Below are 26,881 nucleotides of genomic sequence, written 5' to 3' on the forward strand. Positions count from 1 at the left end.
GTGAAGCTGAAAAATATCAGGGACTGTGGCTGTATGTTGGATGTATACTTTTATCTATAGGTCCCATCAGTTATCAGCAATACATTGGATGACAAATTTCATTATGATCTATTTGAGTAACTGCCATAAAATTTTAATATAGCTCCTAATCGAGCTATCAGCTTTTCGGAGCTGCAGCCACATTTTCATTAGTGTTTTGAGCAAACTACTATAATCAATAATAAATACTAATTATTTATTAAGAGATGAGGCACAGCTCATATGCCTGGGTCCTAGCTCCTTTAGCTTTGAAGCTGCCGACATCCATGTATCAATTTCAACTTAATATCTAATAATGATTCTAGCAGACACCTGCACCAATTTACCTCTGCCTGACAAGCTCCCAAGAAGAGGGTTCCATACAAACTTGGAGGGTATAAGGACAGTAAAGGGGCTACAGAGCCTGTGTTTCCAGAGGAAATAAGGGGAGCCTGACTTGTTTAGCATCACGAACCAAAGCAAGAGTAGCTCCTTTCAGAAACACCTTAGAGCCAGTGGAGAACCAGAAAAGTACCATCAGGGTAACTTTGAAAATCAGAGGCTTTCTTGTCACTAAAGCAGTGGGAACAGCTTTCTAGAAGGAAGCATGGGGCACAAAAGCCAACTTATGTTAAGACTGAGCTAAATCAGCTTAAGTCAAGGATTGTATGACATGTTTTCTTGTCTGAGTGCAGGACTGGGTTTCATGATGAAGAGGTCCCTTCTGCTTCTCTGCTGTTACACTGACATAGAGGCCACGGGCTAGAAGTGGGTGCATCCGAACTTTGTATGAAAGTTATATGAAGGTCATAAAATGGAATAAAAAGAAAAACTTTGGAAAAAAGTGAAAGCAGTTAGGAGGCCGGAGTGCTATGGCGTTTGCATGGCTGCAGTGGGGCACAGTGTCAGGATCGAGGTGAACTGGAGAACATCTAAAATGAGAGAGAGAAACGGAAGGCTTGAAAAGATAAAAAAAAGATATGACACTGGCACTGCTTTAAAGCAATGGAATTCCTGAAGGCACAGCCATACCAACCAGCCATTCATTTTCCATTATTAAAGTCAGAAGTCACCCTAACAATACAACAATGTCTGAAGGAAGTTGAACCCTCAGAACAGTGTACAGAATATTGTCCAATGTTTCCATTCAGGCAATAGCTAAATCTTTCTGAGTAACTGGGGGTGGCTGCAACAGAAATCTCTTGACCATCACTTTGACGGTCACTGGGAAAGCTAGTGGTTTGAGCAACCAGGGGGTTTGATGGATGGCGTGCCACTGGAAACAGGGGGAGGGGAAGAAACCGGGTATCAGGTACACAGGATGTTACTGGTAGTGTAGAGGAAAATGAGAAGTCAGCTTTAGTTTTCAGAAATGAGATTATTTTACATTATTTATACAAAAAAAAAATCACACCGGTGGCTCCACACAAACTATGGGCATGCAAAAAACCCCAGCAAGCCCTGGTACTGAGCCCAGCCACACAAGTGCTAACATGAGCTGAAACCGAGTACCACAGTGACAGCAGCGATTGAGAGCAGTAGCCAGGATTGATCACTGTCCAAACCCTTCAGAAAAGGCTACGAGGAACAGGATGAGCTTTGTGTCCACGGTATGATCTTTCCTATGGCACCTCGTGCCAAACATTTTGCATTTGAGGGCCTTTCTGATAACTCGCATGGACCAATCCTCCTTGGATGTATTTAGTCCTGCTATAACTACATTTATACCTCTGGCTTACCCAACATCCTTTAGCAACAATTCTAGAATTTAATTAAGCATTGCACAAAAAAAGCACTTCCTTTCATTTGATTTAAATATGTTGCTTTAATGGCATTGTCTCAGTGCTGGTAATGCCATCAGCACCCATTGCGTCATTGATTGTTTTATAACTCCTGTGGTACCCCTGCTCCATCCCAGATGTTTTTATTCTTCCCCATGCTGAAGAATCTTATCAACTGGCTGCTGTCTCTTCACTGAGAGCTTCTGACCAACAGAGCAGTTGTGGTTCAACATTCAGAGAACAAGGATTAAATTGTCTTTGACATAAGATGCAAGTCTATTGCTGTATTAACTACAGTCTCCCTTTAAATAAAGAAAATATAGTTGAATTCTGACTTTCCAGGGAGGAAACTGACAGTGTTTTGGAAAGGCAAGTCTAGCTTAAAATTCAAGCAGAACCCATTATGGACATAGTGACAGAGGAACAATTTCATAATTTTGCATCAATGACTGCAGACCATCCAGTGGCAGCATTGACAGGAACTGGCCTTCAAAAGAGGAAGATCAGGAGCGCACGCCTTTTGGAGAAAACCTCTCTTAGGCTGAAGCAGGTGAAGTGCTGCTATATTTGGTACAAGCCTCCAGAAAGAGGAGAGCCAAGGGTACTTGTAAGAAGAGAAGTAACCTCCTCTGCTGCTGAAAGCCTCTCTCACAACTGTGATGTGACCTCTCTTCAGGACTAGAACTGTCTATGCTGCTTTGCAGTAGAAAAGTGAATTTGGAGCCTACGAGGTATCTGGGGTCCTAAGTACTTTCCCTTTTTTACACTATAGCTGAGCCTGCAGCAGGGAGCTGCACTCAAAGGGGAAGATGTCTTATGCCATGAGCAGTGAGTCAGCACAAGAACAGACTCCAGGCTCAGGTTTAGTTTGTGTCTGTGGCCACCTTGCTAGTTTTACTTTTTGACAGCTGGGAGCCCGCTCATCTCATGAAGAATCATTACGAGCAGCAAGCTAGTGAGACAAACTCGAGATACCACATACAGCGTCCCTGGTCCACCCGCACATTGCTGCAGCCTGCCAGGCTCATCGCACTCAGAGGTACTCCAGACTTGTGGCCTGGATGCTCAGGAGTATTTCAGGACCTACTGTCCACTGCTTTCCCTGCAGATCAGGTGCCTGAGTGCTCTTGAACTTGGTTTAAGAGCGAAGTGTCTTATGAATGGTTTTCAAACAGAGGAGGTGAAAACATCTTAGGTCAACAGGTAACTGATTTCCTTCAAATTTGGGTTGTATTTCACTGGAATTATCTCAGCTCTGAGGTGTCTCAGACCCTTGAACTACGAGAGGAAGAAGATCTCAGAAAGGGTTACAAGTATTTGTAAGTTAACTAGTACCCCTCTGTGACACATCACTGTTCTCACCTTTTAGAAGAGGGAGGAACAAAGGTACAAAGAACTTGTGATTACAGAGAGATTGTCACTGGCCCCACTCGCTCCCATATGAACTGAAATTAAAACACAGCACTCCAAGTCTGAAACTGGACCAAGTGGGTATAGTTACCGAGTCCCTTAAGGTACCTGGGAGCCAGACGTTCTCAGCGCTGGAAGAGTCAGATTCTGTATACTCGTTCTCCTCCTGTAAGGTGGAGACACTGATAATATATACTTATTTAATTGGATTGGATTTAATTGGATCATTCCTCTCTTATTTAGGAAGAATACAGCATTCAGTGTAATGGCACAAACCAGCCTGAAACTCATGGTCATCTTAATAGAGGCTTGAAGAACTGTTTTTCCAAGGAAATCCAAACTCATGAATTGTCGCATTCTGTCATGAAAATGAAGATATTAAAAACCAAAAAGTGCAAGAGGAAATATGCATTTGGAACTCTTATTATTTTATCATGTATTTTTATTTCTTAGATGTACTTTCTATTTCTTTTTCTTTGAGGACTCTAGCTTCTATCTTTCAAGGTTTTCTCCACAACCATAGGAAAAAAACACCCTGTTCTTTTAAAATCAAAGCTAAAAATCCCATGGGATTTGCAGAGACTCAGCAGCCCTAAAATGAAATGCAGTTCCCTGAGGTTTAGGATCACAGAGATGTAAACATGCCTGCCATAGAAGACTACCCAAATAAACTAGAAGTTGGTAGAACTAAATTTTCTTCCAACTTGGTTCTGCTGATTTAACTAGGAAAAAAAAAGGCATTTTATAACATCCTAGAAGAGTTTTCATGTTTTCAATGTATTGCAAGAGTGAGGTTGCAAAGCTTTTGGGGATTGAGGCATAACAGTGAGACCTACTAACACAAGGTAAGTTTATGTTGAGTTTCCTGAATATCAGGTCCATCCAGGAGGTTTAATCTGCTGGGTGTTACAAAAATCACCTGTGGCAAGGATGGAAGAAGCGGTAAGTGATGGGTTGGTGAGATTCATAGGATTACATACCTAGGGACGTCTGCTGGGCTGCCTTCCAGCTATTGCTGCTGCCCTATGAGTGCCCTTCATAGTGTTTGCAAAAACCCTTTGCAAGCCATCAAAGGATGGCTTTTCCACCCTCATCTGAGCTTTTCTTCTTCCTTCCAGTCCTCCCACTCTGCCTGTGTCAGTCAGCCTGCTCCCGCCGTAGGCTATAGGTACCTTTTAAGCCAATGAAGAAGACAACGTTATGAGCATGATCAAAGATTTGGTTCAGAGGCTGCAAATGCGCTGAACAGTCCCCAGTCATCTGCAGTGTTAGAGATGGGTTGCTGCAGCTCTGCAGTTAATTAACTGCAGAAGTATAAAATTTATCAGGACCACGTTGATGCAATTGCACAGAAGAGTGTATAAGCAATCATAATAAGGAGAGAGAAGGTAAGCATCTGAATGACCATTTTGTTGGATGTTCCTTCATCTCCATGAAATTACAATAATTACCTGGACAAATGAGATACATCCTTTTGAGGGTTCAATTCTAAAATTAAGCTCATTTTTTGTTGTGGAGCAGACATTTATTTACACAATTATCCTGCTTACATCACTGCAGACTTCCCTTGAACTGTGCATTGCCTCAAGCTAGGAGACTATGGTAGGCAATTTCTATACTTGCCTGATCTCTGTGCTTCTTCGTTAAAAAATAAGAAGCAGAAAAATAGATTAAGAAATCTAAAATCAACTTTCTTCATTCTAGAAAGTAACCCATCAACCTCCTAAACCTGTACCCTTTTGGCATCACTTTATCAAGCAAGATGACCACACAGCCGCATCCTGCCCAACTTGGGTACAGCATGGAAAAAAAGAAAGTGAGAGCAAGAGAGAGAGAGATGGAGTGATAACCTGGCTGCAGAAACACCACTTCTGCTGGAAAACAGGTGAAGTCATAGGGAAAGAGAACCCAGTATATCTCTGTAGATCCAGTGACTAGTCACACAGGGTGGGAGAACCTGCATCTCTGAGACCACACAGTGGAAGTGAAGGCTGACTTGTATGCTGGCCTCTATGGCTTGAAGCTGAGCCTTCCAGTCCTCTTAAACCCTTTATTAGAAGACACAGTTCAGCATCCTGGAGTGTATGTTCCTTCCAGCATTTTGCTTGGTGACTAAGAAAATCATCATAGCCAAGGCCTGAGAAGTCTATTGAAAGGTGTATTTTATGTCAAATATTTGCGTACAGTAAATAATGTGCACTAGCCCACAGCATCCCAAATATTTAGAGCACAAAATACTCAAATGGACCTCAGGTGTCCAGATGTGGATAACAAGCCTCATTAACAGCAAGTACAGACATTTATGTAGACTTCAAGGAAGTCAATGGTGCCCTCTAAAGGGAACTCATGTGATGCACAGGAGCTCTTGACAGCTGTTGTACCTGCTGCCCATGTAGCCACTGAATGATCCATGAACTATTTCTGAACAATAATTTAAATAATCAATAAGTTGACAAAATATGGAGTCCTTAATATCCCTTCTGATTTTGGGAAAGACAGCCTGCGCAAAGTTCATTTTTTTTCAAACATTTATTGTCTAGGGCAAGAAGGCATCCTTGTCCCAAAACATATGTAAATGTTGTTGGGAGCAAGACCTCAGATCATGGCTCAGAAAAGAAAGCTACATCGAACTAAGAGGACAGTATGCACAAGTGAAAGTGGGCCATGATATATTGCATAAAACTTTTATCCTGAGCTAAATAACACAAAACAGCAGCAGGTACTTAGAGAGCAATTACAAGAGCTACTCAGGAATGAAGTGTGTGAATAAACAAGCACCGGAGAGGAACTAGAGCTCTGTAAGCAGTTTTGTCTCAGCCTTAGCCAACAGGAGTCTGCAATTACTCTGCAGTTCACTTATAAAATTCAACGTATTCTCTTGCAAGAATTATGAAGTACCTTGAACAATAACACATGCTTTGTTTCAAACTTCCAGTTGAGCTCTGGCTGACTGCACCAGCCAAAGAACATCATTTGGCCAAATCAGGAAAAGAGCTATTGATCTCCAATGTACTGATGTGCAGATCTTATACACGGGTATACATTATTTCAGGACAACAGTCTGCTGCCCAGGAAGACTAATCTTGCTTTGAATTCAACAGGCACTGCGATGCTTTGCTGCTCAGAAAGTAAGTACAATTATTCCCAGGTTTTATGATTGCCACTCATTAAAATGAGGATTTACTTCATTAGGTTGTGGAGGAACTCTAGTTCTCAGAGTGTAAATTATAACCGAGAAGAACACAAAAATATTAATATTGCTTAGAATTAAATATTTCTAGTGAATGTTGTAATGTTGCTCATGCTTTAACTGTGCTTCTTTCTCTGGATTGCAGGTATAGTATCATGATGATACTATGATTTATCAGTTAAAGCAAAGCTACATCCTTTGCTTACAAAAGTTACATCCATGTGCCAGCATATGCGGTGTATTCCCTAGAAACAAAAAACCAAAATCAGAGAGACGTGATTTTTAGAAGACATTAGAATATTCTTGGGAACATTTTCATCCTAGATTTATGCATTTCTTCAACAGAAGAAATTACACACTGCAGCTCATTCCAGGACTGAAGATTGGTTGAATGCCTTTTTCATTAGAATACCTGAGATTTGGATAGAGGATGCCTATACACACACGAAAATAGGGGCAGTGCCTTATAATGTGTGAGAATGTGGGAATTTCTAGTCTAACTTCCATCGCCGACCCGCGTGACTCGGAGAAGGCCTTTTGTACCTCTCATTTCCTCAGCGTTTCCACATGGGTGGCATGAGGCCAATAGGTTTAGAGAGCACATTGAGACAAAAATGTCTCTGAAACCGGAATGCTGTTGCTGTTATTCTATATGATGGGTTACGAGACAAGGAAAACCACGCACCAAGCAAACGAACGCTTCCTAGTTAAATAAGAATGATTCCCCAGGGCTCGGGTGCTTGGTTCACACAGGCAGTTTAAGGTTTAGTTTTGTGCTTGTTTTGACTGAGAATTCAAAGCCAGAGTTAGCTTTACAGCAAGAGGAAGGTCAGGTATGGGAGTTCAGTTTGTGCCCTTTGCCAATCCAAACACGATTTCTTCATGCTGAGTACTAGTAATTAACTGATCTCTAGTGAATTACAGCACCTGCGTTATCCATCCTTGCTACCATGAGAATTATTAAGCAGCAAACTGTGAAGCTAACAGCTCGTTAGAAGCTTTGCAAAACAGCAGCACATAGCCCGAGTCCCACACACTCCCAATACACTGCAGCGTAGAGAACAGCAATAGAAACAAGACGACTGGTATAAAGGGAGAATGACTGGAAAGGTCTGGGATGTGGGAGCAGCAGGAGGACTGGCAGAAGGGCTGTAAGAGGCACCCAGATTAGCAGGTTATCAAGATCCTAGCACAGCAACGTGCAGCTTTTCAGGTTACTTGGAATAGAAGGGGTGGCCTATATCCAGGCTAAAATAAAGACTTAAGCCATTGAGGGGCAATGGTGGGAAGATAAAGAACAGGCTAGAGCCCTTGGCAGCTCAGAGGAGGTAAGAAAGGACAGTGAGGAAATCCTAATGACTCGCAGAGGTGGGACAGGATGGATACAGAAATCATGGGCAGCTCCTAAAGGGCACAAAGGGCACTTCCCAAGCCAGCCACCCTCTCTAGCCAAAGCAGTGACCAGGAGACATGAGGAGGACTTCAGAGCAGGCAAACCTTGTTCTCTGGGTCACCATAAGGACTCCTGACCAGGCCAACTGGGTACAAGTGTCTTGGTGCCAGGCCACTGAACAGACCTCTTAAGTACACGCATCTTAGTGCTCATATGTGGGTGCGTGAGTACAAGCAAAATCAGTTTCAAAATAAGATCACCTCCCCTTCCTGCGAGGCCTTTCCTACCCTCTTGCAACATTACTTCCACCCGAAGGCGAGAAGAAACATAGCACAATACGGCTGGTAAGGAGCTCCAGAGTGAGGAAAGAAACTGGGAGAGGGGAGGAAAGGAGCTAAAGGGAACTTAGGGAGAAGATAACTGTGGTGCTTAGGTGACGAAAAGCAGAAGACTGTTCAGACAGAATGAATGAATGATGGTCCATCAAGAGGAAAGACACAGTGGAAGCAGCAAGAGGAGTTTATGAAAGTTAGAGGGAAAGAGAAGAAAGAGGGTTGTGGGACAAGGGAAGATTCACAGAAATGACAGCAAAAGGTCCCGAAGACAAAGTTTGAACAAAATGTTTCAGGAAACAGGAGGATGGAGAAAAAAGGGTATTGGAAGGATGTGCACACACGAAGCAGCTATTGTGGAGAGAGAGATCTGAGTGAGGATTTGTGTCCTGAATACAATGCTGTCATATTCAAGAACAGATGGACACACAGGAGGTGTCTGAGGCAACTTTGTGCAAGTAGTACGAAGGAGCTCTGTGCAAAGGATTTCCGCTGGAAGGGAGCATTAATGCCAGTGGGACATGGCAAGGATGACAGAATCATAGAATAGCTTCGGTTGGGACCTTGGTGGGTCATCTGGTCCAACCCCCTGCTCAGAGCAGGGAAAGAAAATAACACATAGGAGATGAAAAATTCCCTTGCATCTTCACAGATAGAAAGTGAAGCCTTAGCTACACGCCAGAAATGCATATCCAAAGTCAAACTTTCCCTTGGTTCTCTATGGTTGATGTTGCCCTCTGGAAGCAATGCTCGTTTTACAGATTACTAGAATTGCTACTATAATTGCTCTGGATTCTTTGCTATTGAGCAGAGGTTTTTTGCATATCAAAAGCAGGCAGAAGACACACATGACAATCAACCTGTAGCTTGCTCTAAACACACATGCACATCTGATGCACAGTTGATACCAGCACAAAACAAAGACAGGAAAAATATTTCTCATGCAAACCGGGTTGGCGGTTAATCAAGTGAATCGTACCTTTTAGAGAGGTATCCTAGCAACTCCCCAGCAGCCGCAAGTCCCGGCTGACAGTGCACACTGATGCAATTGTTCTCCTCCTGCAGACATCAAAACTTTGCAGCTAATCAAAGAGATAATTCGAAATAGGAGACCACGTTAAATTTGATCCAACAAAAGGGAATTTTATAAATGAGCAATGTCACTTGGGGCATTTCTTATGCTTAAAGTTGTCATCTCAGAACAAGAGTAGGTCAGGCTTAGCAAAGCCATGCAACTCTGGTAACAAAACCTCCCTTCCTGCAATTGGCAGCACGATTCTCCTGAAGGCACTTGCTTCTGCCGTGTAGATTTTTGCTGGTCTCCACTTTAGAGCGCTATGCAGAATTTATTACCATTTTCTTGAATAGCAAAGGCTCACCCGAAGCACTCTCTAGAGCACAAGCATCAGCAAAAGTCCTGCTCGTGCTCTTACAACCGTTTGCCCCCAGATGTTTCCCTGAACAAATTCCTACTCCTAACATACCAGATCAGATATTTTTTCACATCTCCTGACAGTGCAAATAGGCTCTGGGCTAGCTGGATTAGACCTTCTGTCTCAGGACCAGCAATGAACCTGAGGCTACCAAGTAGCCTAAGCACATCCTCTCCAAGTGTCCCCATTTTGGAAGCATTATAGATTTGCAATTCACCTTTTTAGGTGTGTATGCAGTAAGTGAAGCAAAATAAGAAATACAGGATTTATTAGGGTTCTGAAAAATAACTTTTTTTTTTTTTTTAACTCTTTAGCTAGCCCAAAGATACCACAGATCTGAGAAAAAATATTCAATACATTTAAGTATTTCCCAGTTCACTTTTCTTACCACTGTAGTGTTCTTCACGCTTCAGTTCAGAGTTGTGAAGGGCATCCCAAGTTCTCCTCCTACAGCTTACATATCTTCTCCTGGATTACAGAAGATCTACTACGCACCCCCACCCCACCCCCTGTTCATCTCCTCTCTCAAAGAGAAAAATCTTTATTCTTCTTCTTAAACTTCCTGTTTTCTCTGCCAGGTGAGCCCTGACACCTGACCACCTTCATCAGATGCTCCTCAAATACTTTTGTTTGATGACCACTCCTGGGGATCAGAACAAGAAGACCAGTTTGCCTGGGGCAGTAACCATCTCCCTGAATATTCCACTAAAACAGTTAATCAAGAGTTAATGATCATTTCTTGTTAGAATGGAGGAATTTCTCCCATCACCTGTGGTGGTTCAGAAGGAAAGCAAAATACAACAGATGTAACAGCCACATGATGTGAACACCTAACAAACAATCCACAACTGGACATAAACAACAAATCATACACAAATCATCATCAAAGCATTTGTGACCTACTTTTTACTGCAAAAGATGGATTCTTTTGCAGTCAATCAAGTGCTATTAAACACTGCCACCACTAAAATCAACATGCAGACTATCTGGATACAGTAGTTGAGACCAGGAGTCAAGAGGACTACAGGGGATCAATGTGCCCAACTGTAAGGTCCATAGACCCTTTTAAGACCTTGCAAAGACTGCTTCCAGTCAGTAGAAAACTGTTACTCAACAGCAGAAACACTGCTTACAGACGTTAGAAGGACCCAAAGCTGTCCCCTCACAAATAGAAGACTCCCTGTCAAAGCGCTGGCTTTATACATTTTAACTGTAATGGTATTTGCATACAAGTAACTCAAACTGGAAAGTGTAGCAAGCACAGAGAATAAGCTGTAGAGATAGAGAGCAATGAGGGGAAAAGGGAAACTATACCTGTGATACTGTTACCAGCACATTAATTTATTTTCACCTTCCTAATGCAGATACACCTTTTTTTTTGTGCCAGTCATGGCAGTATTTGCTTCCAGAAGAGTCTGGTAACAGGATGTGAACATTTGTGAACTTAAGAAGGGGCTGATAATATGAAACAGCTTAGAAACTATACATTTGTAATTGAAACAGCAGGGCACATCAGTTCAGCACGACAGTTACAATTTGCCAGACGTTAATGGGTTGACTTGCAAAGAAACAAAAAACAACCCTCCATACACTACATGATCCTTAATAACCGCAGCAGCTACATCATTGTTTTATGCCTTAGAATCCTCAACCACAGGAAAAAAAAATAAACAACCCACCCCAGCAGTATCTTCAGGAGCAAAGGGACTTCTTCTAGAAGGGCAGCCGTCATCCACAATTAGGACAAGAAAGTTAAGATAAATAACCATCCACTCACAAACAGCCACAGTGTTTACCTGCAGACTTCTCCTACCTCTTACAACACAGTATTCTCCCAAAGAAGTCATTGCGGAAGAGTAACCCAGTTAAATTCACTGCTACTGGTCAGAATTGTCCTGATATTCTGGCCATTTGCAAGCAAAATGAACCAGCTAAATTCTGTAATACTATAATCAATATAATTGGGACTGTAAGCAAGCAGGTGAACATGAGTTGCTCTTCACTACAGGGTGCCTAGTGAGAACGGTCCCACATGCTGGGTCTGGATCTGTGACTAATTTTCTTTCTGAATGGGGGAGCAAACAAAGTTATTGCATGATGCAGGCACCAGCCTTTCTTTTCAGAAGAGCCATTGTGTTCAGAGAAATCTTGACTCAAAGTATCTTGAAATCATGAGAATTCTTCTTGGTATTTTATTAGGTTTTGAACCAGGCTCATAGGGAGCATATCAGAGAGGCATTTCAAAATCTGTTGTTCTAGTAAGAAATGACCTTCAGCTTATTTTCTCGAATGCCTCTGCTAAATCCTTATTGCCTACCTTTTTAATTTGTGTACATGGCACCATGCAGTGAGTGACATCACTAGCAATGTTGCTACCAACCCTCCCTCCCCCCCACCAGTATCAATAACATGATATAAAAAGTCAGAACTTTGTGTTAAAGATGATCTACACACAAAAATTTTACTCGATTCATTTGACAAAACCATTTTGTTAAAAAATGACTTAGTAATGATTGGAATTTTACATAGAAAATTCAGAAATTACAAAAAATGGCATTATATAATAAATATAACCTGAATATATGTGAGGAGTTAGACAAATTTGGTAGTAAGGTCTACAGAATACCTATGCAGAAGAAAGATCAGCTGTTCCTGAGTTAATTGTGTTTCTGTTGATTTCTTCTGAGATAACATGATTGCGGTGTAGAATATTCTTTTTCTACCTGAGCCTTTGTGCTAGGTACATCTCTTCTATCCATTTCATGACACTGATGTTACACATGCCTTCTCTTGACACAGTTAAGAGGCACTCCAAATGCCTGAGAAAGAAAATATCTGAGGCCTAAAAGAAATAGTCTAAATGGAAAGCAGTGTACTGTGAGCGGCCTACAGGTAAAAAAAACCCAACACTTCCTATGGTGGCTAGCCAGGGATGCACATCTAGTAGCTGCACTGAATGCCAGGGCTGCCACATAAAAGCTTGTTGCCTTCTTAGCCAACTCATTCTGCAATAAATTATAATGCTCCCTTGTGAGAAGTATAACTTCACTTGACATACCATTACACATCAGTAAGTCTCAAAAATTTAGAGAGCGATGGCAAGAGAGAGAAGGTGAGAGCAAGCAAAGGGAAAGAGTGAGAGAGAGAGAAGGATGAGGAGGGGAGAGAGCAAGCGCACAAGAGCAAGAGGGAGCATAAAGGGTGTGTGAGAGAGTGTGAGCAAAGGGCGCAAGTGAGTGTAAGCCTCTGCAAGTCCTTCCATTTCTATGGCATCCCTACCAGCTCTGCACTACGGAGCCTCTTGGAACCCCAGCCACAGCTGCCCAAGTAAGATGGTGGCACATGGCAACAGTGACAGTTGGCCTGGGGCCCAAATTGGGGCAAAAGTGTCTTCTCTGATTGACCGAAGTGGCCAGCCAGCGCCTGTCTCATCTGTCAAAGTCCCTCAGGACACCTTCCCTGTCTTTCTGCCAAGAGTCACTGCTAGATATCCAAGGTCTGTATTTAGATATTACATTTCAGAAGGAATTTCCTGCATATAGGTTAGGCTGTTCTATCAAAGTGCATCTTTCCTCTATACATATACCCATTTATGTAAATTATTCATTCACAAGGCTTTACAATATATCTGAAATGTTTCAAATCTGTATCTAATAAATATTACATGGAAATATTTTTTCAGTATTTATATATGAAACATATAAAAATATGATCATTGTAAGATTACTTCTTCGATTTCATCTTCTAAAGAACCAAGGGTCTTAACTCCTGGCTTGCTTGTAGTGTGTTGCAAACGGTGTCTGTTTAGGTTTCTTCCTTCACCAAAAAGCTCATTGTCTTCTTTCACTTTGACTTTACTGTTTTTATCGACAAGAAGAGTATTACTAGAGTCCCAATCTATGTCAAAAGGTGTTGTATCATTATTGTTAGAAAGAAGGATGGTACTAGCACTGTTTCCAAAGAGTTGTTCCATTAAACTGGACTTCTTTTCTTTCTTACTATTGAAATCTGCATTTTCCTTAACATTTTCTTCTAAATTGTCACTTTTTTGAGTAAGCCAACTCGGTCTCCCTGATGTTTTCCCAAAGGAAGGTACATAACTACCAAATGCTAACTCGCTACTTAAATCTACGGTCCTTAGATTTCGTTGCTTCTGACCTTGTGCTCTTGTGGCATCATCCTGGCTGTCATCTACAGGAAATCCATTAGTAACCTTCCCGGGAATCTCAAAGAATTGATTAGTTTTTTCTTTTTTCTCCAGGGAATCAGATTTTCTTGCTGTATTTGTGAGTGGTGCTTGGGAAGCAGGTTTCATGTTTGTTACATTTTGAGTTTCTCTATCAATTTCTTGCATTTTAGCAAGCAGGAACTCTCTTTTTCGCCGCTCTTCCAGCATTTCAGTGCTTTCTCTCTCTACTTCAGGTTTGTGGATTTCTGTCTCCATCTTTGCTTTCTCTTCTTTATCCAATAAAAAGCTGCTCTCTTTTTTCATTTTGTCATATTCTTCCCTTTCCCACTCTGCAGGAAATGTTTAAACATTATTTAAAATGGTTTAGTTTTAAAATGCCTTTAAAAGAATATTTTGAAAATAATGTAAGCAAAAGCCATTGAGTTTTTAATATGCTCTTCTATGCATAACGTGGTTTTCCTACTGCAAAAATAAATTCTTCAAAAATTACAACTAAATTCACACCAGGTTCTCTGCTAAGATATAAAAGTTTACTGTCATCTTCCAATGGGATTAGGACATTATCCATGTTTTAGAATTTTCAGAGGAATTTCATTTCTGCCAATTGCCTTCCCATTTCCTGGGTTTGAATGAAAATGAATACAACATCACTGATTTTAATAGTTCTGACTTGCACAGTATTTTATTTTTCTTTGTCAGCACCACTGACATTAGGATGGTTCTGGGATATATGTTTGGGGTTTTTTTCCATAAAGGGAACTACTCCTGTGAACCTATCAGGCCACAAAGTCATAGGAGTCATTACCGGTTTCAAGTAGTGAATGACTGAAAATATACTGCATCTGCTGCATACAGAAAACACCTTTACACGAGTGTTCGGTGCACCACCACGTGAACTCAATGAGAGTGTCTGTGCAAATACCAAATATCAGTTTGCACAGCTATAAAGGGACACCAAAGGTGCAAAACAGTAATAAACTTCTAGGTAGAACCTGCAAATACTTATGTGTACAAGGAAAAGGAAGCTTCTCAAATATTTCTCTCTTCAAAATACTTTTCTATCAAGACAACAGACATGTGTTTGGCCAAAAGTTGAATATGACTACTTGGCCCCTTCAACATACTGGCATTCCCCTTTGAACACTTTATTCAAACTTCTGACTGATGTTTTCAAAAAGTTCCATGTTATCTATTGTACTTCAGGTCAAGCTGCAACAGTTCAGTTAATATATTTAATATATATTTTTTTTCAATAGCGCATCATTATACCAAGTTAAGTAAGGAGCTACCTTTCTGTATGGAAGGTGGGGAAAATAACAGCTTATACTGTACGATGGGTAAGGTGGTCAAATCATCTTACTCAAGAGACATAACAGAGCAGATTCTTGGCTTATATAAGTTGTGCACTGATGCCAGTGGAGGTAGAAGATTTTACACAGAATTGACCTCTGAAAGCAGCTATAGATTTTTAGAATTCTTCCTTGTCACCTAGAATAAGTGTTACTGTTCATTAACTATAATCACTGAAAGAGTATTTTAACATGACAGGATGCAGTCCATCTAAAATACTTTAGATTAAGAGACTTACGAATGTAAGTAATTAAGATGTTGTGAAAACCAAATGAATAAAAAAGCAATATTAAAATATAACAATAGAAACTGTCATTTCTCAAATAGCCACACCGAATGATTCAGATAACCACAAGTGAAAAGAGAAACTACAATTTCAAATGATACAAGTGAAGTAGATTTGTACTGAAAAAATAGGCCATATTAAGGAAAGCAGATTTGTTCTACAACAGTAAAAATCTACTGCCTACCTCAATAACATCTAGCAAGTCAGAGATAACATCAGCATTTACCTGCTATGTCACCCTTGTTTTGTAAAGCAAAATCTCCAGGCTTTAATACTTTTTCATGGACAGCATTTTTTGCTGCTGCATACTTAATCAGAGCTGAGTAGAGGGCACAGATTATTCTATATCCCGTATTTCTTTCTGATTCTCTTTGCATAATATAACTGAAAATAATTTTCCACTGTAGTGATCTCTGCAAAATCATTTTGCTCTTCTAGCAAGAAACTAACAGCTTCACTTGATTAGTATTCTATGGTGTATTTTCAAGCCGTCAGCTGCCCGTTTCCTTACCATCATGTAGTTTTTGAACCCTCTCCTCTAAAGCCTGTATTTCCTGAAAACGTTTCAGTTTCTCTTCCTTTTCCCTGTCTTGGTCTTGTCTTAGGAGGTCTGCTTGCTCTTTCCATCCTTTGTCTTGAGTTTCTTTTTCCTGAAATAAATTAATACAAAACTGAAACTGATGGGGAAAAATAATCAATAAAACAAACAAACAAGCAAAATCATATGAACTTCTATGTCATTCTGAAATCACATTCTTACTGCTAAACATAAAAACGAGCAAGTCATCTAAACCAAACCAGCTTTGACAACCCAGGTGTTTGGCCCTAAAATCTTATCACCTCTAACATAGTTTTATGCGCCTGAAACAAAATGAATAGACAATCAACTCTATTCTGTATTACACATTTCTAGAAAGTTGCAGCTGCAATGTCATAAAGCAAAATTATCACCATGTTAGGGTAGTTCTCTTTCGAAGTCAGAAGTTGTCTTTTTCAGGGACTTTAACAGAAGGCCAGACCCCACCACCTTATTCTTTTAACAAGCAAGCAATTAGTTACCCTTTATTTCTACAATCTGATCTTTTTACTCAAGTGAGTGGCTTGTAGATTCAATTTTGCAGTGGTACTTAAAGTTATAGAGTATTTAGTTACAAACAGTAAAAGAGAAAGGTTTAATCTTGGCTGAAAAATTCAGCTAGTGAGCATACACACACATTTAAAAGGAAAGAACCTGCAGAAAAGATATTCATGTCAGCAGTAAAAATCACTAACACAGAAAAGTAGTGGCAATGAAGTGAAGAGAAAGCCAGCATAATCCAACATGCGGATGCTAACTTTGTAGCTTGTGCTTATTTTAGAGTAAAATAAGCTTCTAGATTAAAATACACTTCTAAGAGAAATATGAGAAAGTTACTACTTAATGAACAAAGAAAATATGACTATTGGGCAAAACAACTTCCAAATATTTTCCCTTCCTGTACAAGATTATCATTATTCTATTTAAAAAAATATAAACTTCATAAAGAGATGGCAGCCAAGTATTTAAAATGCTTGACTTAGAAAACTGACGAAAGCACAGGCTACCCAAATCTAATTTACGTTACTTAAGGCAATAGCCATACACAAACTAGAGAGGTTTATAAGATGACATATACTTGGACTCCATGAGCTGCACTTGTACCAGCTGTGCAGTTCTGTAACTCACACACCAAAGTATATGCTGAAGAATGCATACATTAAACTACATCCATACTTACAAAAGGATTTTGGAAGAGAGAACATATGAATGAAACAGCCATGAAAAAGCTTCAGTCCTACCAGGAAGCCAGTCAAGACCATCATCAGAGCATTATTTCTGACAAATAGTCCTCGCCTTATGTAATCAAAATTTGTAAAATTTGTACCAGAATCTGTGTCATTCTGATTTGTAATACCTTACACATCTGTCTGATTTTAGCCTGAGGTCACAAAAGTATTAGCAATACTTCTAATGGCACTATTTTATAATAAAAAGGGAAATGGGAAAACAAAAAAATCAAACCATATTCACAAAGCTGGAAGAACGACAGAAATACCAGCACTATGACAATAAGAGGAAGTGTTAGATTTATGCATTGTGAAATAAATCTGGAAAGTAAAAGAAACCATAATTAAGACCAAAGCAAAAAGAGAGACAAGGCAGCCAGCACTGTTACAACAGATTGCTCAAATGAGCATTAGAAATAAAGAAAAGGGGAGAAAACCAAAATGAAGTCTTAAAAACTTCAAAGAAATGACAGTGGCAGAAAAAGAAAAAGATTGAGCTAATAGTTATCAGTAAGACATAGAATATGATTAACTAAGTGTCACAAAAATGGAGTATGATATTTCTGGAAGGGTGGAGTTTCTCTTAAAGATAAAAATGTTTTCTAAATTATATTTTCTACATATTTATATTTGTATATTTACACATATTTTCTAAAATACAAGCTTTGCATTAAACATTCAGTCTGATAGGTGAGTTACCTGGAGCGAGTCTCAAATTTTTATGGAACTCACTATTTTAGGAAGAATCCCTTCTTTCTTGTTTACTGTGTCACCACAGACAAGTTCTGATTCTGGAAGAAATTCTACTGGTGAGAAGTATCCACTGGTCTGTACACCTTTTGTAAGCTGCACTCCTTTTTTAATATTTTGGTTGTTGGCTGTAGAAAAGACAAACTAATTAAATCACTTTTTCACTTGCAAATATCCCACTATATACCTATCTCTCATTTTTAATGATTTGCAGTAAACATAAAAGACTGTATCAGAGCCAATGGAAGTGGGAAGTATTGACAAATTTCACATAGGTGTTTTCAGTATCTGTAAAAAAAGCTAATTTAAAAAAATTGCATGCAAAACTTCTACTGAAAAAAATAAAAAAAACCCCAAACACCTTAAAGCTACTTATAAAGTCATTACACTATACTGAATATTTGTTAAAAAAACCTCCACAAAATATCTCACTCATCTTACTGCTTGTCACAGAAGCTACATGTAGAGAAGCAAACTCATAAAATTCACTTATTTGCATCTTTGAAACACATACACTTATCTCTATGGAATGACATTTTTAAAAATCTGAACCTAAAATGGAATAATAGTAGAGTATCTACAATAAAATGAGCAGCAGACAAACTGTTTGCAATGCCGGCATTAAATATTTAAAACAGTCCCATAAATTCCTGCTTCTTCTGACAAGTAGATTCTACTGATCCAGTGAAAATAGTCTAAGTGCATACACAGACACACATATATACACACATATTTATGTGGGTAGTATAAGGCTTGAGTCTGCCTTGTCACACCAGAAGAAACCACTGCACTGCTACTTTTCAAAGATTATGTTCTGGGACATACGTACTCTTTGAGGAAAAAAAGACTGCAGCTCACCTGACAGACAGTAAATTTGAATTACTAAAAAATAAATTAAAAAAATAACCAAAATATTCATAGCGGTGAACTTATATATTTTTAAAGCCTCTGTAATTCATTGTCATGTAGACATTATCTATGATCTATCAGAGAATTTACTAAACAGTCTTTCCCTCCTCCTTCACCCAGGAACACCTGGTATAAAAGGAGTTAAGAACACTGTTTGATGAAGTTCTGGGTTTTGGTTCTGCTGTAGTTACAGAATAGTCAAACAAACAGTGTGCCCTTCTTTGTACCAGTGCTATGTTGAAAGCAGTGGAAAAAGTAAACGTTCTTGAACAAGCAGTGGTAGGGTCAACACTGAATGGCATGAATGATATAACCTAGCATAGTAACTTAAAAGTGTCGCTATTAATTTTTCTGCCTTTATTGCTTTGTATGTTACCTCTTTTTCTTTGTATAATATCCATGTCTTTTCTTGGTGATAGCTTCAACATACGATTAGCATATATATTCTTTGCTTCAAGTTCTCTTTCTTTTTCCTGTGAATGAAAGAGGTAGGTATAACAATGAGTTACTAATGTTTCATTTACTAGTTCTTAGCAAAGCTGTAAATTAAATTTAAAATACATGTTGTAAATAGAAACAAAGTAAAGTAATCAATAGTTACATCCAACGTTTTAAGGAGAACAATCACACTCCTAACTTTGCTTATGCTATAAGAAAGCAGATAGAACTTTCCCCCCAAAAAACTCCTTAGCAAAATATTCTGACCCCCACACACACACACAAAAAAAAGCATCTCTGCAGTGAAAATTGAACTAAATGCCAATGCTTCCGTAAACTTGAATAAGACTTACAATGTATGTATAGATTGCACAACTGAATTTTCAGTATTGTAAAGAGTTAAACATTTCAGTGCTAGCAATGTTACTTGTCACAGGGCATGTCAGTACCACGGAGCAGAGGCCCACTGCATCATAGAGGTAGAGACATATTCTTCTTTCATGACATTTATTGAATAAAATACAGAAATGAACAGTGAGTTATCAGAAATCATCTGATAATGAAAATATTTTCAAAATATTAAACTCTCCACTAACAAATCAGGCTTAAAACACTTGCTCTAAACAAGTAAGTTTTTGAGTTACTAACGCTACTGCTACTTGCTTGATAGCTAGTAAGGTGGTAAACTGGTGCATCTCCATTATAAAAGTATGTTTGAGACTTGGGGTTTCAAGGAAATTCTCCTAGAAACTAAGTACTTTAGCTCAATTCTTATTTCATTTTTTTTTCTAAAGATAAACTGACTAGGTAGAACATAACAATATTTTCAGTCCTTAAATTTAGAATTTGGGCAACGACAGGGTAGGGGAATGCAAATAAACCTTTGCACAAATTTAGCAACACATGTGGATATCACAAATACATGACATTAATTTTTACACAAACCTACTGTAATGCAAGTACATTAGTAACATAAAGTACTGTATATATCTGCAGATTTAATTTTAAAAATCAAGCCTTCAAAACCTAATTTTCCAGTAGTACTTATGGTTTAATTGCAATGCTTGGCTATGTACTTGATCTTGCTTTTCTTAACTAGTGCTAACAATAATGATTAACGTAGAGACATTCCTGTTATAAACACTGTAGGGTCAGAGCACAGAACATTTCAATTTAAAGCAGGAAAAGAACTCACATGTGGTATATAATTAAATACACATCAGAGAGTGCAGTCACTGGTAAACTATTCAAACCTGATTACAGATGCTTCCAAAGATAAAATGCCAGAACATAGTTAGCAACTTGTATTGCTTCACATTTTACCTTCAGCTTCTGATTTAGTTGACGAAGCTCTTCTTGGAGAACTCTGTTTTCTTCTTGAGCCTCATACATCTTTTTTTTCTTTGAATGTAACTCTCGTTGAAAACTGCTACCACTTAATTCAAGATTTTTTTCCAGATCCTTCAATTAAAACAAAATAATATTTTTTTAATAACTGAAGTACTTTTTTTACAGTCAAATTACTTAAGTAAAATTACAGTAAACCAGCATCTTGGATTCAGAGATCGGCTCCATTGCTGTAATGCTGCATACATTTAAACCCTTAATCCTAACTTCAAGGGGGCAGACAAAGCACCTGCAGATGCCGCAGCTCATCCTTCTGGAGTATTGAGAGGTGATTTGAGGACATAATGGGAACACACATTACTTTCTGCAAGGCTCTTGACACAGTGGACCTCCAGATCTCTTAAGACAAATCTCAAACTGATGGTTAAGAAACAGAATACCTCCCTGAAAGTGCAGGATTAGAAGGAAGAAGACAAGAAATAATTTTTAACCTTTCTACTACAAACAAATTTGTGACTCTGATTTCATTTACATACCCTCGCCTCGAAATAGCTGTTTCAAGTGAACCTGTGATGATGAAAGAAGGAAAAAAAGTAGAAGAAAATCCCTTACTTTTTAGACCATGATTCATTTTAACATTATCCGGTACTACAAATGCTGAAATACCTGATCATAAAACTACAGATGCCAGATGGCGACACTACAGGGTGAGGTGATTTGGGTAACTCAGCAGTTTATATCTTGGTATTTTGGGATTTATTTTATGGAAGCTTAGTTTCCAGCTTAATCCTTTGGATTTCCAGATCTATTATCTCTGTAATGTAATTTAGGTTTAATTACTAATATAGACACCAAACTTTAACACCATTTTAATGACCAACATAATTTCAAGTAAAAATAGTATTGCATACAACTACCAACAGTTTAATAGTGTTAACACAATTATTTTTAAATAAGATGAGTTTTTAGACACGTTTACAATGTACACATGTTTAGACATGTTTACAAAAATGTAAATTTTTTGCTGAACAAAATTTTTGCTGAACAAAATTAAAATATATTGCACAAAATTCTTGAAATGGATACCCATAAAATGTTCTAAAGTTCATTTTGGTATTAAAAAAATTGCAGTCATTTCATTCAGCTCAGCTCTCAGATGTGCAGAATAGTGGACAATCAAACACTGCATGAATGCAGTCCACAACATAGAAAAAGAATTACTATATATATGTTTTTTAGAATTTTAGAATACAGTTCCCTAAATACCCAGAAAATTTTTAACAAATGCTTCCCTTCCAAGAGGATGAATTAGACTGCATAAAGTTGTATTATAGCTGCATGCATTTCTGAAACGTTATTACTAGTTATAAAAACAGTTAAAAGTACAAGTCCACAGTATATATTCTGACAAAATATACTTAATTTGTAAACAGAAATTTGAATGCACAGCTACCAAGTATGTAACTATATAATCACCTTGGAAATAATTTACTTGATGCTACTTTAGCATAAAAAAAAAAAAAAATATTTTCTATTTGCTCCACAACTGTGAAAAAATACAATTCGGAAGCTCATTATGGTAAGAAATCTCTGTACCAGAATTTCTTACAAAAAGAAAGTCATCTCACCTTAATTCTTTTTTCACTGTCCTCTAGCCTGCTCTCTGCATAGGCTAGTTTCTTTGCCAGGTCATCTCTTTCGGCAAGGTGCTTATCTGCAGACAGCTTTTTCAGTTTCTGCAAGACAGTTTTTGTTCTGTACAGTTCATCTTCCGAATCTTTCAGCCGTCTCTCAGTTGCACGTTCTCTCTCTTGAGATTTTCGTAGGCGCTCCCTTAATATTCTAATCTCATTGTTGTGCCGAGCAAGGAGCTGAGAGATTTCGTTTTCTGTATCTTCAAACTTATTCAAGGCTTTCTCCTGCCTGTGCTGAAGCCTCTTCAGTGCCCTGTTTTCCTTCTGCAGCTCATCTAGTTTGATGTGGAGTTCAGTCAGTTCATTTCGGAGCTCATTGATTTTCAGCAGCCTAGCAGAAAGAACTCTTTTTGTAACAAGATCTATATCTTTTGCAGGAGAATCCCTAGTGAGGCTCTGAGAACGGAAACCCCACTGCGTCCCTCTTTTGCTTGGTGCATATTTGGAACCCAATTTCTTTGTGGCTAGGAGAGGAAAAATAAAAAGCATGTTTACTATAAGACAATGCAATTTGTCTATTCAGACATCCTTCTTGGAATAAAGCTCTGCCCAAAACAATTTTACAACACTTAGCAGAGATTGCAGCTTTCAAACCAGACAATAAAAGGCATATATATGATAGACTTATGCTCCTTTCGATAGATAAAAAAATTGAGATTTATGTTTTTGATCTACTGTAAGAGGTAATATTTGCAGCCATCAATATAGGACCATTGTAAAGTAATCATCTGCAAATTGTATCAGAAGTAACAGTCATATTTTGTTAATATTTGATGATGTTTATTAAAATGTTTTAGAAATACTATACTCTTATGCATACAATATTATCAAATGCTTTTAAAATGGCAACAATTAGCTGAGCACTAGCTAGTTATGTATTATGCAAGATGTAATTCTCTCAGACAAATGCAGTAGTATTTTCAAATCCAGCTGCCATGCTTACAGACAAAACAGCAGATTTCAAATGCTCAATGCAAAAAGCCTCCAAAGCAAAATTATAAATCCCATGAAAATTCAGTTCTCTCCTGAATAATTTATTCTTGTATCACAAGTTATTTTCCACACAGTATTCTTATTTGATTACTAACTAGTATGCATCACTCACATTTCTATTTGATATTATTATTTTATTATCATCCCCATAGATAAAAGCTAAACATTTTGTTTCTATCTTATTTGCCTCTCAAGCCACACTCAAAGAATGAAGCATATAATCCACCAAAAATATCTCTTAAAATAACTGCATATATAGACAGTGGATAATTCATTAAGGTACATCAGTGTTCGGAAGCAACACACTGAGCAGCAGCTTATAATTCAGGCTTGGAAGCTGGGATACAGCAATAGTGCAGTTACCTATACATAGACAGTGAGTGTGTGTGACAGCAAATTCTTCCTCCCCTTTGGCGCTCACCATGTTTCTATTCTACAGAGAATATTTTACAGCAAAAATAACAGCTTTAAAATATTTTCTTATAATTTCCTCTAAACATTTTGCACAAATACTCATCCATTTTCTGCTTGATGCTCATTTTTTCCACAGCTTGGGCAAACAAAAGAAGGTGGTTTTTTTTCCTTTACAAAGAACATTTATGTCACATTCAAGTGTGAAAAGATTATCTAATACATGCACTGCAGGAATGATGCCACTCCTACCACCAACTAAAGGAATTCCCATTAACCCTAGACTTCCATCCCCTTCAAGAATTTCTCCACATTTAGGGCAGAACAGAAAATTCCAATACCAAGTTTGCACTTTTGACCATATAGTTAAATTGGGGAATAGTGTCTTTCAAGAACAACATGACATTCACAAAACCTTCATGTAATAATTATGTTCAATTCTGGCTATGTAATCAAAGAACTAGTCATTCATTTGCCCCCTCCAAATTAAATAGCACAGTGGAACAGCAGTTTTTGTTTCCCTGAAAACTAACCCATGACTGCTATGGAGAAGATGCCACTTCTGAACACAGAGAAGCTCAGCAAAACACCAGTTGCACCAGGACACCAACGCCGTCAAGGATCTGAAAAGATACATTCCCTGGCCAACTTCAATATTTACAGTTAGATCTTCTGGCACACTCTAGATCATAATGTTGACCAAATGGTTCACCAAATTACAAATGAAATAGAGCACTTGCTTGAGAAAGGCAGGATATGCTCTGACTTCACCAGAAAATGTGTGCAATTATTTAGAACAAGCTGTCAAAGTGTGGCAGAGAGGCTTCACGTTCCTACTTCAGGCCAGGATCTCTCTCCCTTTTTGTAAGGATGTTCACTTCCCCACAATCTCAACCAAGAAAGCAGCTTATGTAGATGAGGTGTGTGTGAGGGAGCTCAAATGGGAGCTATTTCATCTCAAATTGGAGATATTTTACCCTCAAGGAAGGACGAGGAAAAACTTTCTTTTGAATTTCCACATGCACCTAACTTTCACCAAATGCATTTCCTCTCTCTTGCCGCATTAGCGGTCTTTCATTTGCTTGTTTTTTGAAAGTACCCAGTATTACACTCTAAAGCTCAGTCAACTAGACTTCCATGAGAGAGTTATCTTTAGGGGTATTTTGTTAGAGAAATTTTAACAATTGTCTCTCTCTTACTGACTGCATAGTAAGGACTTGCCTTGAGTCCTTGGCCTCGAGTCTTTTTGTCAAAGACAAAAAGAGAGCATCAGCATGAATCAACAAAAGGCTAGTATAAAAGCCATGTTCACTTGTTAAGAAAAATAGGAATAATTCTGAAAATCACCAAAAATCCTCCCTATGCAGGAACAGATTAATTTCAGTTTTCAACGGAACAGTTACATTCTACCTGCCATCTGTAGCATAATTCACATGAACTGTATTTGTAGATTCTCATAACAGTAGTTTCCCACTTTTATTTCAGCTTTCAAAGATAATTAACTCTTCAGAGCAGTTACAAAGCAGCAATTTCTGCTATCTACCTACCTTGGTAGTGCACAAGGCTGTTTGAAGTTTGTGTTTTGTGATCTCTTTTTTCTTGGTTTGTAGATGGATAGCTTAGTGTTGGTGACTGGCCAGATGAATGAGATGCATTATCTTCATCTGAATAATAGGAGTCACTATTTTTATCCCCATCTGATTTCCTGTCGTGTTCAGAATCTGGGCTCCTTACTCTTTCTCCCATTTTTCAGATTTAACTGCTTTCCAGATTTTTCTCAAAGACTGTTCATTTTGACACAAAGGACCTTTCAGTTGTCACAATGGCAGCAGCTGGATTATTTCCTTGGATTTATCATCTTCATCTCCAAAGCATGAGATCTTTGCAGTTCAGTTCAGCAAGCAATAGTTATCATTCAGAATGCATTTTTTTCTGTAACAATTTAGAGAGAGGAAAAAAATGAGAATGTTTTTGCTGTTAAGAAAGAAAGGTAAAAAAACGTGTAAAATTATTCAGGATTCCTATAACCTTATGCTATGTGGTGTGCTACATTAGCCTTATTATTTATATTAAATATGACAGACATCACTGTAGGAATGCTACTAGTATTACACTCAGTCATTTGAGGCACTTCATCCCCAAAACAGAAATGACAAAATTAACACAGCTAAATCTAGAATAAGAAATTACTCCTAGGTTAGAGAGAGGGGAAAAGAAGCATTTGGAAAACAAAACAAAAGATAAGTGAAAGCTTGATGCTATTCAGGAAAATAATTAAAATATATTTTAAAACTTTTTAACCAAATAAATTAACAACTTATTCATGTGACTAGAATTGAGACATTTGTAGAACTTGACTAAATCTTCCATATCTCAATTTCTGATACTCCAGTGATGTTAAATAATGGGCTTGAAAATCAGTTGTCCCATTTGTCTGGAGGACATTCTGTCCCTAACTGCTAATGAGACTGTACCTATGTATCACAGTCTTTGCTGCAGAAAGTACTCTCATACCTTACAACATCTCGTGTTTCATGCCTTCAGGAACTGGCAGGAAGCACACACGTTTGTGTCATGTGCTTTAGAGGAAAATGCAAATATAGTCTTTTGGGTTTTTTATATCTGATAAGAGAGACCACACTGCTGGTATATGGTAAACATTATATCTGCAGCAGGTATAAAACAAGAAGGGCTGCTCCTGCAGCCTGTCTTCTGATGTAAACTGAAAAATCCCCTAATCTCAAGGTAAAATCACCTTATTTTGCATTTTTGGAGACAATTCCTGAGACTATATAATGGAGCAAATATATCCAAAATTTTCCTCACTTTCTCAGTCAAAAGAATTTTCTCATCAGTTTAGGAAGTATTTTACTGACTACAGTCAGCCTCCCATGTCTTTTGTCTCTCTCACCACTCTTCACAGCTCTCAAGCTTATTTCACCATCTATCTCCCTTCAGTCCAACTTCAGGACATCAAGCCTCTAATGGGTGAATAAATAGGACTTGCATCAGAGCCCATCAGTTCTGCCTGTTGAATGACATAAGCTCCTAGCCCATTTCTAAATAGTAAAGCAAACTACACACAAAAAAATTGAGCAGCTTTCAATCAAAACTCTTCTACACTGCAGGGCATACAACATACCTGTATAGG

General features: G+C 38.4%; 1 protein-coding gene across 3 annotated transcripts; it reads right to left on the minus strand.

Annotated features, from left to right (window-relative positions):
- Window positions 1-273: 273 nt before the first annotated feature.
- Window positions 274-25,657, minus strand: LCA5 (lebercilin LCA5). Of its 3 annotated transcripts, XR_012775165.1 has the most exons (11): window positions 25,278-25,657; window positions 22,261-22,790; window positions 20,609-20,746; window positions 19,224-19,320; window positions 17,921-18,066; window positions 15,894-16,032; window positions 13,285-14,075; window positions 9,946-10,200; window positions 9,104-9,206; window positions 4,190-4,381; window positions 3,406-3,567 (listed from the first exon to the last, which is right to left on the minus strand). XR_012775165.1 is itself a non-coding variant. In XM_075498241.1 (7 exons), exons 1-7 carry the CDS (start codon window positions 25,474-25,476, stop codon window positions 13,270-13,272), a joined length of 2,055 nt encoding a protein of 684 aa, XP_075354356.1. In that variant the 5' UTR covers window positions 25,477-25,657; the 3' UTR covers window positions 11,979-13,269. The 3 variants fall into 3 exon arrangements, 1 of the variants encoding a protein (XP_075354356.1); XR_012775166.1 differs by having other exon boundaries at window positions 274-3,567; window positions 9,104-10,200; XM_075498241.1 differs by lacking the exons at window positions 3,406-3,567; window positions 4,190-4,381; window positions 9,104-9,206; window positions 9,946-10,200 and having other exon boundaries at window positions 11,979-14,075.
- Between the last annotated feature and the right edge of the window lie 1,224 nt (window positions 25,658-26,881).

The sequence above is a fragment of the Mycteria americana genome, chromosome 3, assembly GCF_035582795.1.
Source record: "Mycteria americana isolate JAX WOST 10 ecotype Jacksonville Zoo and Gardens chromosome 3, USCA_MyAme_1.0, whole genome shotgun sequence".
Taxonomy (NCBI): Eukaryota; Metazoa; Chordata; class Aves; order Ciconiiformes; family Ciconiidae; genus Mycteria; species Mycteria americana.